This window comes from Beta vulgaris, chromosome 7, assembly GCF_026745355.1.
Source record: "Beta vulgaris subsp. vulgaris cultivar EL10 chromosome 7, EL10.2, whole genome shotgun sequence".
NCBI classification, from domain to species: domain Eukaryota; kingdom Viridiplantae; phylum Streptophyta; class Magnoliopsida; order Caryophyllales; family Amaranthaceae; genus Beta; species Beta vulgaris.
The window spans coordinates 9,440,428-9,453,505 of record NC_079208.1 but is presented as its reverse complement, the minus strand read 5'-3'; the positions used below and the strand labels follow the sequence as shown (position 1 = coordinate 9,453,505).

Sequence of the window (13,078 nt, the reverse complement as noted above, 5' to 3'; positions counted from 1 at the left end):
GAGTGATTGAAGCTACTGTCATTTCAGGGAGCAATGTTGGTGACAAGGTATTCATCCCACGAATGACACTAACACCGTCTGACTCAACAAAATTTCCTATCAGATTTCAAAGACGACAATTTCCTTTGACTGTGTGTTTTGCCATGACAATAAATAAAAGTCAAGGACAATCATTGTCGCACGTCGGTTTGTATTTACCGAGGCCTGTTTTCAGTCATGGTCAGCTATATGTCGCTATTTCCCGAGTCACGAGCAAAAAAGGACTTAAAATTCTGATTTGTGATAAAGAGAATAATGTGTGCAAAACAACCACAAATGTTGTTTACAAGGAAGTGTTCCAAAATGTATAACTTCATACACATTTTTGTAATGTTTGTTAATATAACTTTTACTTATTCTTTCATTACAAATATTGTTGTCTGCTATTAGTTTCATTGAAAATTCTGTTTTATTAAGCAAATCACTTCCCGTGCATTTTTGCACGGGTCCCAAAACTAGTATATATATAAAGCTAGAAAAATTTGCCTATGTGTCAAGCTATTACTCATTTCGCCACATGTCATCATTATATTTATTCTCATTGTTTTAGTGCCACGTGTAAAATGGATCAATTACAATCTTATAAATTTGGTAAGTTTCACTCAGCAAATGGAAGTACTTTACAATCATATTAGTTCGTGTATAATTCCGGCACAGTTGCTAACTAATAATAAACAATGTTAATATTGATATAACTTACCATTTTACATTACCATTTATGTAACTTACCCGTAGTCGTAGATTTTGATCATAATGTAGATAATTTATTTTGGAGTTGCGGGATTGATAATTTTCACAACTTTTTAAATTGCTTAATTATTACTCCAGTAGAGTACATTATTATTAGATATTATTGTAGTATACAATAATTATCTTAACGTGTCATTTGTCTATATTAATAATGTAGGGGTAACAATAAGTTCGAGTTGGATTAATTTCAAGTTCACCTGATTTCTATTTCGGGTCACTTACCCCTAATCCAAACTTGACTTGATTCTGATTTCAGGTCGAAAATTAGAATTTGAACCCGACCTTTTCGATTTCAGGTTGACCCGAAACAACCCAAAATGACCTGATTTTAAATTTAATCATTGCAATAATTCAACATATTGAGTGAGTCTTGAATTCAAATGCCAACTTAATCAAATTTAGAATATTTAAGAAACGAGTTTGGTCTAATACAAGTTAGATAAACATAGGTTGGCCTGCCTTGAATTTGACCCCACTTCAAAGTCAGATTATTCGGATTGTTTTGAGGCTCAAAAATTCAACCTGAACCTAAGCCATTATTTTTTCTGGTCGGATTGGGCTGACCCATCTTTTTTTTCAGGTTGAAAATTTTAACCCAAATCCGAAATTTTCAGGTTAGATTCGAGACGGGTTATCATATTGGATCAGCTTTGATTTTGACAGCCCTAATGAAAAGATTATATCATGAAATATTAAATTTACAATTTATAATCTTTCAATTTTAAATGTAGTCATTCCAATAATTTTGGAATTAAAAAAAACTATTTGAGAACTAGCTAAAAAAAATCCATGTGCATTATGCACGAGTCCAGATAATCTTAATATAAATTATTTCTCAAATAGTCAAGATGTAAATTATTTCGCAAGTCAATAGTAACAAATTTTAAAAGCCATCTAATCTTTTATTTCTCATTTATATCTTTCTCAAATTATTTCAATATTTAGTTGTGTATGATCACTTCATGATTCTAATGTAAATATCACAAAATATTCAATTTCTAAATTGAAATATTTTGGGTTTTCATATTTTTTCTTAGATATATGTTATTAATATTAATTATCAGCACATATTTTGCTGACCCGCAAATGAAAACCATGCTATCTAGGGGAATAGATATTTTTTTTAATATGTAACAATATTGATATAAACAATTAGATTCATTTTAAGAAAATTTATGTGAGCTTAAAGCGAGTTTGAACAAGTTTGACCACTAAATGTTACTCAAAGTTAATTAAATTAACCTAAGCAATGTATGTGCTATTAACTTAGTACCATTTAATCACTTATATGGATAATAATAATAATAATATCGATTATTATAGATAATTTATATTTCAGTATAGTGCCTCGCACGGGTTGTAAGCCAATTTTAGACTATTCTTAATACAATATTATATCATTTTATATAACAAGCCCATTTAGTTATTTTGTTTAAGGTTAAACCCATTTTAATTTATACGATTCTCATTACAAGATCATAATATCGTGTAGGATATTTCTATATTCATTTCTTAGGTATATATTAGAAGAAAAAATTATACATTACAATATATATTTCATTTATATATTACAATATACATGAAATTTTTTGTATAATAATAATTATGATTAAATGGGTTAAACGGGTAATTCGTTTTATCAAATAGGTCGGGTCAGGGTTGAGTAGTATTTCAACCTGTTTATTAAATGTTTAGTAAACCCGAACGCAAATCCAACCAAACCTGAACTGATTGCCAGCCCAACTTGGTTGCCTACTCTAATTTTATGTTTATACTATTTCATTACATATTTATATAAATATATATACCATGATTTCAAGGGACGTATTATATATTAAATATATATTGTCATATCAAGAGTTATTAGCAACAAGCGTTTGATGAACATTAATAACTGATATTTCTATATTCATTTCTTAGGTATATATTAGAAGAAAAATTTATACATAACAATATATATAAATTTATATATTACAATATACTCCCTCCGTTTCCTAAAGATCTTCCCACTTACACTGTTCCTACAGATACCAAGGAAAATCAAGTTGTGTGGGGCATGGTGTGAGTAAAGTAGGAGAGAGAAAGGGGTTAAGATAAATAAACATATATAAAGGGGTTAAAGTTGGAGAGAGAAAGGGAGTAAAATTGAATTAATAATGTAATGGTGGACCATATGATAGTGACATGAGAGGGTAAATAGGAAAATTTGTTTTGCCAAATAAGGAATTAAGCAAAAGAGGGAAGATCTTTTGGAAACACCCTTAAACGGAAAGAGTGAAGATCTTTAGGAAACGGAGGGAGTACATGAAATTTATTGTCTATTTGATAAGATGAGTTACATGTTATTTTTTTTAATAAACTAAATTGAAAAATGTATTTTCTCTTTAATTTTTTTGTTAATTTACATTTACTATACAGTGTAAATTATAATGTCACTACTTTATGTAGGGTTTGCAAAAGCTAACTCAATACGAAATAGGACCCGAACCTAACCCAAAATAAGCAGGTTAGGGTTGGAACTTTGACCGATTTTCTAACCCATTGATTAAACAGGTAGGTTGAGGTTGACATTTTCGACTCGAAATTGACATGCTTTGACTTTATTAACTTACATATATGTAGAAAATTCTCGAAAAATATATTGATAAATCTAAAATTTGGTTAAAAAAGTAAATATTGCTAAAATTGGTCACAATTATTATAAGAAATATTAAACATGCATACTTTCAACAGTGAACTCTCTTATATATACTTTTAAGAAAATAATTAATTTTTTGTATAATACTAATTATGATTAAATGGGTTCAACGGGTAATTCGCTTATCAAATAGGTCGGGTCAGGGTTGAGTATTTCAACCTGTTCATTAAATGTGTAGTAAACTCGAAAGCAAATCCAACCAAACTTGAACTGATTGACAGCCCAACTTGCTGGTTGCCTGCTCTACTTTTATGTTTATACTATCTCACTACATATTTATATAAATATAGGTACACCATGATTTCAAGGGACGTATTATATAATTTTAAATATATATTGTCATATCAAAAGTTATTAGCAAAAAGGGTTTGAAAAACATTAATAGCTGATAAAGAACGTGAAAACTCAAATGTTACCACAAATGTATAGTACAAAGACGTGGTTCAAAATGTTTTTTAAAATACTCTTATTATTATTGTCATTTAATAATTCATTTGTGATGTTCGTTCACTTCGTTGAGATAAAAGGGTTTTTTCGTGTTTCCTCTTCAATAAATGCTACATGTAAACTTGCAGTGTTTTACCATGAATAACATAATATATACACAATCTTATTTGATATAAAAAATTAAATCAAAAAAATAAACTTCCCGTGCATTTTTGCACGGGTGGAAAACTAGTACTCATTATATACTCCAAAAGGAATGTAGACGTATATCTTCAAAGAACAGATGAACTATTTAATCATCCTAAGGAGAAATTTCCATATCTTTTCCAATTGAATTATCGCATACAAGTTATCGCTTTCAATAGCCAGCTTACAAATAGTATTAATCAATTATTTATTTATTTTTTTGAGGGGTATTAATCAATTACTTGGATTCGTCTAATTGATTAAACTTTTGCTATGATGGTAACAACATTGCCAACCGTACGTCTAGCGCCTACTACAATGGCTATGAATTTCCTTGGTTATGACCTAATGCCAAGCACTTTTTAGCATTATTAGAGGATGTAAAATTTTTGCAAACACCAAATTTAATTCATCTTGGTCAAGTTTATTCATGAAAATCATAAGATTAAAGATTTGCATGATCTATTATGTCTAGGAGACCCGTACCTCTCAACCAAGAGCATTAAATATAATAAAAAAGAATGAAAAAAATATATTCTTTTTTCTTCATTGTCTTCCTATTCATCCTGTCATAATTTGTCTGCAATGGGTCCTCACAAAACTTTTCATTGATTTATATGGACTCTTGCTTGTTGCCATGCTTTCTTATTACTACTAATCAACTACACTATAGTTACACCGACATATCCCTCTCCCACTTACACTACTCCCACAACATACAATATACTATATATATAACACATTCACACACTCCATTTATACACTCACAAAACACGTACGAATCAAAATCAAACCTCACTTATATATACATATATGTGTATATCTATACAATTCTTTCATCTTCTCTATCTTTAATATAAACTTTGGAAAAATGGGTAGCCAAATTTTGTTTATTTTATGTCTTTCTTTCATGGTCTCTTCTATCAATGGTAGTGCTCCATGGCCACCTTCACCTGGGTATTATCCTAGTAAAAAGTTCAAGTCTATGAAATTTTACCAAGGTTTTAAAAATTTATGGGGGCCTCAACATCAAAGGCAAGACCAACATGCTTTAACTCTCTGGCTTGATCGAACTTCAGGTAATTTTTTTTAGAGAATTTCTTAACAATGTCAATATGTCATACATACTATAATAAGACATTTTCTTGTGCTAGGAGTTGTTTTTTTCTTTTCTTGAATTTTTCATGATATGATTATAGATTATAGTTCGTCGATTATCAATATAAGTAATGCATAAAATATGATGAAATTATAGAGTGGTACATAATTTGTGGAATAAAAGATCTCGATATGAAGTAGAGTTCAGTTACACTGACGTTATAGAATGCATTATTTCGGTATATATTATATATAGTATAATGTGACATAATTTGTTATGATCCTTCTAACTTTCTTATTATAATTTCATTTCAATAATCAGGAAGTGGGTTCAAGTCAGTTCGTCCATTTAGATCCGGCTATTTTGGTACATCAATTAAGCTCCAAAGAGGTTACACTGCTGGAGTAATAACGTCGTTCTATGTAAGATTAAACTTGCTGACATACACTTTTACTTGCTACATTGTTGATATCAATAATGTTTTGAGCAATATATTCTTTAAGCATCATAGTCGAAGTGGGACTTGTTTATCATACAGTAAATGTATTTCTGCTTTTGGAATTTTGCTATTTTACGTCTGTCTCGTTTACATGTGTCCTTCACCAAATGTGCTAATTCCTTTTTTTTCACAAATTTATAATTATTGAAGGGTCCATTTTTTTTTGAAAGAGAAATTTCATTAATTGAAGGCCAAACGGCATCTACAATAGATATTAAAGAAAAACAAGATACAATTAAACAAGGTTAAATCAAATTCGTCTTCGAAGAAACTATAATGAACCAGATCGAGCAATACAGCGCAGCCCCCTTGTATTTGCTGAATCAAACAGCTATTGATGAGGAAGTCTATCATTCTGACATAGTTTGGGAAGAGTCTTCTTGATCGAGCCATGTTAACCGCATCCGAGATTCCAATACCTTCATGTTGAGTTTTGAACTTCAACCAACAAGAACAATTTCTCATACCTAAAAACAAAACAACCACACTCACAACTCCCATAGAGGAGAAGGAGATCTCCACAACAAAGACTAAAAACCCCATAACAGGGTTTGAAGAAATCTCATAAAGAGATACTGATTTATTCAACAAAACAAGAAAATAAACTAAAAACTGAAAATAAAAGGAAAAAGGGGGCTTACCATGGATGTCCATAGTACTTTATAATACGTACAAATTAGGGAAAGATGCCTGCTTATAAGTCGATACCAAGTTATTACGACAAATCACACCCGTCAAAAAGAACATATAATAATACCCACAAAATATCCACTACCTTAATCATGGGCCGTTCCGCGACAAATTAAACAATCTACAAAGATTTGTGATTCTATGATTCATAGATAATTCTGTCGGTTTTTAATTTATAATTTGATATATTCCTTAATATATATAAATAAATAAAATAATTGTTGTACTACTAGCTTTCTGGTTAATCAGGAAAATTGGCTAAAAATATATGAACTTTCATTTATATGTACAAGATAATACAAAGTGAGTAATGTGCTATAAATAATTTGAACTTTACTATTACATGTGCGAAATAATATAGGATCCTTTGACGAAACATTATAATAAATAGTGGGTATATCATGTGCAAATTATATTTTTAAAAAGAAAAATTTATCAAAAAAACATTTACGAGATCATTTTTGCGAAAAAAAACATCTTATAAAGCATTTTTTGCGAAAACAAACCTAATATCAGTAAGACCATAGAATTTCCGACATTGACCATCTCTAGCCACCACTACCAACACCTTCGCCCAGCCCCCACCCTCCCTGCAGCCCCCACTTCACCCCTAGCCCAACCCCCACCACCTGCAGCCCACCCCACCCCAACCAGCAGCCCCCAACCCTCCCTCCACCCTCTCAGGTGGCAACCCCCCAGCCCCCCCCCCCTTCGCCCCTACCCTCTCTCCTCTCCCTTCTTCACTCCCTTCACTCTCTCGGGTGGCAGCCCCCCACCCCCCTTCGTCCTACCCTCTTTCCTCTCCCTTCTTCTCTCCCTCCCCCTCCCCCCTTTCCTCTCCCTTTGTCCATCCCTCCCACCCCCATCCCCCGTAGCTCCCCCCTCCGCAACCCAAAAAATTTGAACCCACCACCATCACATAACCATAACACCATAAAACCCACCACCACCACCTCAAAACTCACTACTCACTACCACCACCAATGAAACAGAAACTATCAAAAATCGAAGAACGAAAACCATTGTTTCTGGGTGGCGTAGCGGTGGGGGCGAGGTTCTGGGTGGCGCAGCGGTTGGGAGGGTTAGGGGTTGTTGGTAGTGGTGGCTAGGTTTCATCTTGCAAAAATAATTTTGGTTTGTATTCGCAAAAAAAAATTGATTTTGGTTTGTTTTCGCAAAAAATGCTTTATAAGGTTTTCTTTCACAAAAACAAACTCGTAAAAGGTTTTTCTTGGCAAATTTTCCTTTATAAAACTACAGGTAGAAAAATAAAATCATTGTACATGTCAAAATATTTAAAAATCTATCAAATTAAATAAAAGCAAAGTTTTTTGATAGTATATTATTTCTTCAGTTAGCCTCGCTCCAATCATTTTGCCCAATAAGAGCGAGTAAAGTTCGTTTTATTCATAATAAATATTTGAGTTAACATTATTTTACACGTATGAGTGAAAGTTATTTTTAAGCCAACTTTTCTTTTGGTTAAGAAATTATATATTTCTTTCTATAAAAGTAAATCATTCATAATTGTTATATTATATTTGCTGTAACACGATATAATATATGGTAACTTTTGTTAGAAGAATTCAGGCTTGGTGTAAATACATCTAGGGACTAGGAGACCCATTATTAGTATGCAAAAAAGTGAGCTAATAAATTAATAATGATCCAAACCACTACTGAGTACTGACCTGCACCGATCTAGCACAACCAACCCACTAACCAGATCTATAATGTCCTATGTATAATGTATTTGCTTCACTTCTTGGTGCCGCATGTATAGATCATGAACGACAGTCCAAGCCGGGGGGGAATACATGTTGAGATCCTCTAGAGTTTCAAAATAACTCTACACGGTAGAGTTCGTTAAATATCAGTCGTTGATTAAGAAATCAAAGGCTTGTATTTTCTTTCCCGAAAATCCCCCCTATTTTTCCCCCGAATATCCTGCCCATATCTTTTCCTTTCTCACTAATCATGAACCCTTGATTTTATAATATACGGTCATGATTCAACTCTACTTTGTTGAGTTTTCATAAAACTCTAGAGGATCCGGACCCGGGAAATACACCCTTGTAGAAATGGGTTCATTTGATCTCATTTAATTGGAATATGGAATTTTTCCTTCTATAACTTTTTTTTTTTGGCAATGCTTCTATAACTTAAAGACTCTGAATATCCCAACAAAATTTATCAAATTTGTTTTGTGCTCATATGAGCCTATGAGGAGTAGCTATTGAGTTTAGCATTTTGTGAACAATTCGACTTTAACTCGATTAAACTATAAATACAAAATCCACTCATAATTTCAACAAGAAGGTAACTTATCCTTATATGAATGTCAAATTTGTTTTGAATCTTACAAATTTTTTTGATTTATGCCTCCTCTACCTCCATTCACCGGAAAAAAAAGACAAAAAAAAAAACCTATACTACAATGAGCACATTTATTAGCACCAAAAATATAAGCTCATTTATTTCTTCTTAGACATCCGACATAATGATGCAATAAGGTAGGTACAATTAAATAGTACAAGTACTATGACCCAACACCCAAGTTGTGAAAACTGTATATAAGATCATATGATTGACACTGGCAGATTAATACATCTATATATTTAAAGAGTAGATTACTTATTAGAAACTAGCCTTTGTATGCACGCGATGCGTGCGTTAATTTTAAAATTTATTATTCTATTAGATACTCCATTCGTACTTTATTTATGATTAAACTTAAATGTGAAAAATTCAACAGTTAGATGAATTTAGATATATTAATTCGCTAATGTAAAAAAATAAAAAGGTTGTGAGTGATTGTTGATATTAATTTTTTGTGAATGAATATTCAACAGAAAGAACAAAAATAATGAGTTGGTTTAACTGAATTAAAGAGTATCAAAGGTAGTGAATGTTCAGACTTTTCATGTGCACGTTATGTATGCCATCTTTTTTTATAAGGTATAAGTATTTTGTCCATTTAATTTTTGATTGAAGTATTTGATGCATATACCATTTTAAACTTGTTTTAAATGGCAAGTTGGAATGAGAATTTTTAAATGATTTGCTTTTGTAATTTTTTTCATTCCATTAATTAGATCATTAAGGGTATTTTAGTCACTTCAAAAGAGGACACCACACCTCCTCCCTTGGTTTATAATAGAGAATTTAAACTTGTTTTAAATGGCAAGTTGGAATGAGAATTTTTAAATGATTTGCTTTTGTAATTTTTTTCATTCCATTAATTAGATCATTAAGGGTATTTTAGTCACTTCAAAAAAGGACACCACACCTCCTCCCTTGGCTTATATAATAGAGATAGATATAACTAAAAAATAACATTTTTAATGAGTACGTGGTATTACAATTAACATTAATACTTCTTCCGGTTTTTTTTTTTACATGTTACACTTTTTATTTTAGGAAGTTTCAAATTAGATGTCACACTTTTATTTTGAGTAATAATAACTTCTCTCTATCTCTCTCCTATCACATGTTCACGTGGAACCCTTTTGTTTTCCTTCTCTCTTCTCTCTAAAAATTACCTTGAAATCCGTGATTTGAAAAGTGTAACATGAAAAAAAAAAACGAAGGATAAGTATCTATTTTTAATGGACAGTTTACCTCTTGACAGTAACAAAAGAAAATCTAGATGCTCCTATATTTCTTATTTTGAATATTGAGAATTTTGGATGGAATAAATAATGATGATGTGGTGTTGGCATTGGCAGCTATCCAATAATGAAGCTCATCCAGGGGTACATGATGAAGTAGACATGGAATTTTTAGGGACAACGTTTGGAAAACCGTATGTATTGCAAACAAATGTTTACATAAGAGGTAGTGGAGATGGTAAAATTATTGGAAGAGAAATGAAGTTTCATCTTTGGTTCGATCCAACTAAGGGATTTCATCATTATGCCATTTTATGGAGTCCTAAAGAGATCATGTGAGTCTTTTCCTCCTTTTTTTTATCCCCATCATTATAGAGAAATTTTGCAATTTTTTTTAAAAAGTTAAAATTTTGCATTAATTAGAATATTGGAGTTTTTCCTTTTCTTTTTATTTTCTTTCCCCCCTGACTTTTTGCATCTATCTTCATTATTTTATGTTGGGGTGGTTGTGATATAGTTGGATTTGAGGGCAGCACTTATCGGAGTTATTGTGAAGTAACTTTTTTTTTCTCATTGTACTTTTTCTCTCTTCACATTTTTATATGATATGATATTCATTATTGTAAATTTGTTAAAAGAACAGTTATATTTTTTGATAGATTGTAAAAAGAACAGTTAAAAATGGATATATTAGCTCAAAGCGAAGTAGATAATTCAATAATTGAGAAATTAAGCTAAATGATGTAGGAAGAGTGTTCGGTAAAATTATCCGTTTGTTTATCGTTTATCTATGTTTAGTTGTTTAGTTAGTTCGGATTATATTCAAGTCTATCTAAATTATGTATTTTATGAAAACAAACAAATGACAATAGGATTTACTATTTCGTTGGCTTAATTCAGTTCTATCAACTTCATTCTGACCGAGTAAAAATCAGATGATTAGATTTCGTAAAATATTTCGACACTAATTTGGTTCACCTAATCAAATATGAGTCGATTGATTGCATACCGTTATCTTTTTTACGCATTATATTTTATCTTTCTTACGCATTATATTTTATAACCAACTATTGATGAAATTCCTCTTAAAAAAAATCACTAAGAAAATTACTACTTGCTTCATGTCACATTCCTTTTGACTTGCGTGATCAAACTTTTTTTTATATAATGAAGAACAATTATGGAGAATATTATTAAAGGTACGTCTTGGATATGGTAATAGTGAAACTATTATAAACTAACATAGGATAGATCAAGAGAATATTATCTGTTTTGATTCCCCAAGTGTAGACTAATCAGACAATGCATGGTGGTGTCATATTGCTATTCACATTCTACATCAGAATAACTTATTTGTTTTCATCTAATTTTGTATTGGTGACAGATTTTTGGTAGATGACATTCCCATAAGAAGATATCTAAAAAAGAGTGCTGCCACATTCCCATTAAGGCCAATGTGGCTATATGGATCAATATGGGATGCCTCATCTTGGGCAACTGAAAATGGAAAATACAAAGCAGATTATAGGTATCAACCATTTGTTGGCCAATACACAAATTTCAAAGCAAGTGGTTGCTCCGCCTACGCTTCCCTCCGGTGTCGGCCGGTTTCCGTCTCTCCCTACCGTTCCGGCGGCCTTACACGGAAACAGTATTCTGTGATGAGATGGGTTCAGAAACACTATATGTTTTATAACTATTGCAAGGACTACAAAAGAGACCACTCACTTACTCCAGAATGTCGTTTACGTGGCTAATTATACGAACAAACTTGCATTGTTAGTTAAATTTATGAGTGAATTTTGTATTTATGATTTCTACTTCATTACTATGCTACCAAAAGTATGATTTAAAATCATATGTATAAGAAAATAACAACAATATATATTGAGGTTTTAATGCACCAAAGGTAATTTCTTTGTTGTGAGGGAAATCTAAACTTACTAGTAATCCACTTCTTATGGGCAACTAGCCAATCAACTACGATACCGATAGATCATGAAAAGTCTATCACCATGGCTTAAATGTGACAAGACTTCGTTATATGAGAAGTGAGAAGATAAGTAACTCTAATTAGCAAGTGAAGTAATTGTAATCTAATAATTATTTTAAAATATAATTTTCTTTAGAAAATATAAATATACTCCCTCGTTTCTTAATAAGTGAATATAAAGAGAGAAAGTTTGACCACATCAAATAAGGTAATTATAGGAATGAACCAAAAAAGTACTAGTCCCCTGAGATTTGGTATCAAGCACGGTGATATTTTCAAAAGAAACCGAGAAAATATATATCACCAGCAATTTTAAAAAAAAATTCTCAAATGAGTTTCATGAGATTTGATCTCTACAACATAGGAATATGAGGTGCAAAAATGAGCCACTATCCCACCACTTCAAGCTCTATACCCCTTATACTGTTATGTGGAAATTTCAAACTTTCTTTTACTATACATGTAAGTCGTACCTTTTAGATCTGTCTCTACTCTCTAGGTTACAGGGGGAGGGGAATTGATAGATACATATGGACCCTTGCTTGTGGCCTGTGGGAACTCTTTCAACCATCCATCTCACGTACGGTCTCACCTCTTCTTGCATGAGATTAATCATTGTATGTGTGGTACATTATTTTATTCTAAATAGAGAAACTGAAAGACAAAGGGGAAAGGATGTGGAGGTAGGAATTGAAAGAGAAGGTAAGACGAGGAGAGAAGAAAATCTTGTTGTAAACAATTTACCCTTAAGATGTGCATAAACAAAATATGGGATTGTTATGAAGTTAAAAAGTAAATGTCATACATTTACTATATGCCAAGTTTTTCCCTAAATCTATATAATAGGTTAAAAAACTAATATGAACCCGGTGCACACTAATCTAGTATGCACCCGATTCATCTCACGTGTGTTGTAATACTCATGATTACAACTTGCAGTTTTTGTCGCGTTTATTCTCCCACTTTTTTGTGTCTCCTCTGATAACTTTTCTCTCCTCCTCTCTCCTCTGATAACTTCTTCCAAGTTCTGCATTTTCTCTCTCATAAATTAACTTCTTCATTTTCT

At 31.7% G+C, this 13,078-nt stretch overlaps 1 protein-coding gene across 1 annotated transcript; it reads left to right on the top strand.

Moving 5' to 3' along the window:
* The first annotated feature begins 4,791 nt into the window (after positions 1-4,791).
* LOC104908825 (probable xyloglucan endotransglucosylase/hydrolase protein 32) lies at positions 4,792-11,946 on the top strand. Its single transcript, XM_010697987.4, has 4 exons — positions 4,792-5,199; positions 5,541-5,641; positions 10,137-10,354; positions 11,404-11,946. Exons 1-4 carry the CDS (start codon positions 4,992-4,994, stop codon positions 11,774-11,776), a joined length of 900 nt encoding a protein of 299 aa, XP_010696289.1. The 5' UTR covers positions 4,792-4,991; the 3' UTR covers positions 11,777-11,946.
* The last annotated feature ends 1,132 nt before the right edge of the window (positions 11,947-13,078 follow it).

Bases quoted from the DNA above. Each gene is read 5' to 3' on its own strand.
- LOC104908825 (XM_010697987.4), top strand. From the start codon at position 4,992: ATGGGTAGCCAAATTTTGTTTATTTTATGTCTTTCTTTCATGGTCTCT. The intron at 5,200-5,540 runs GTAATTTTTTTT...TTCAATAATCAG, and splicing joins CTGGCTTGATCGAACTTCAG to GAAGTGGGTTCAAGTCAGTT. The intron at 5,642-10,136 runs GTAAGATTAAAC...TGGCATTGGCAG, and splicing joins GAGTAATAACGTCGTTCTAT to CTATCCAATAATGAAGCTCA.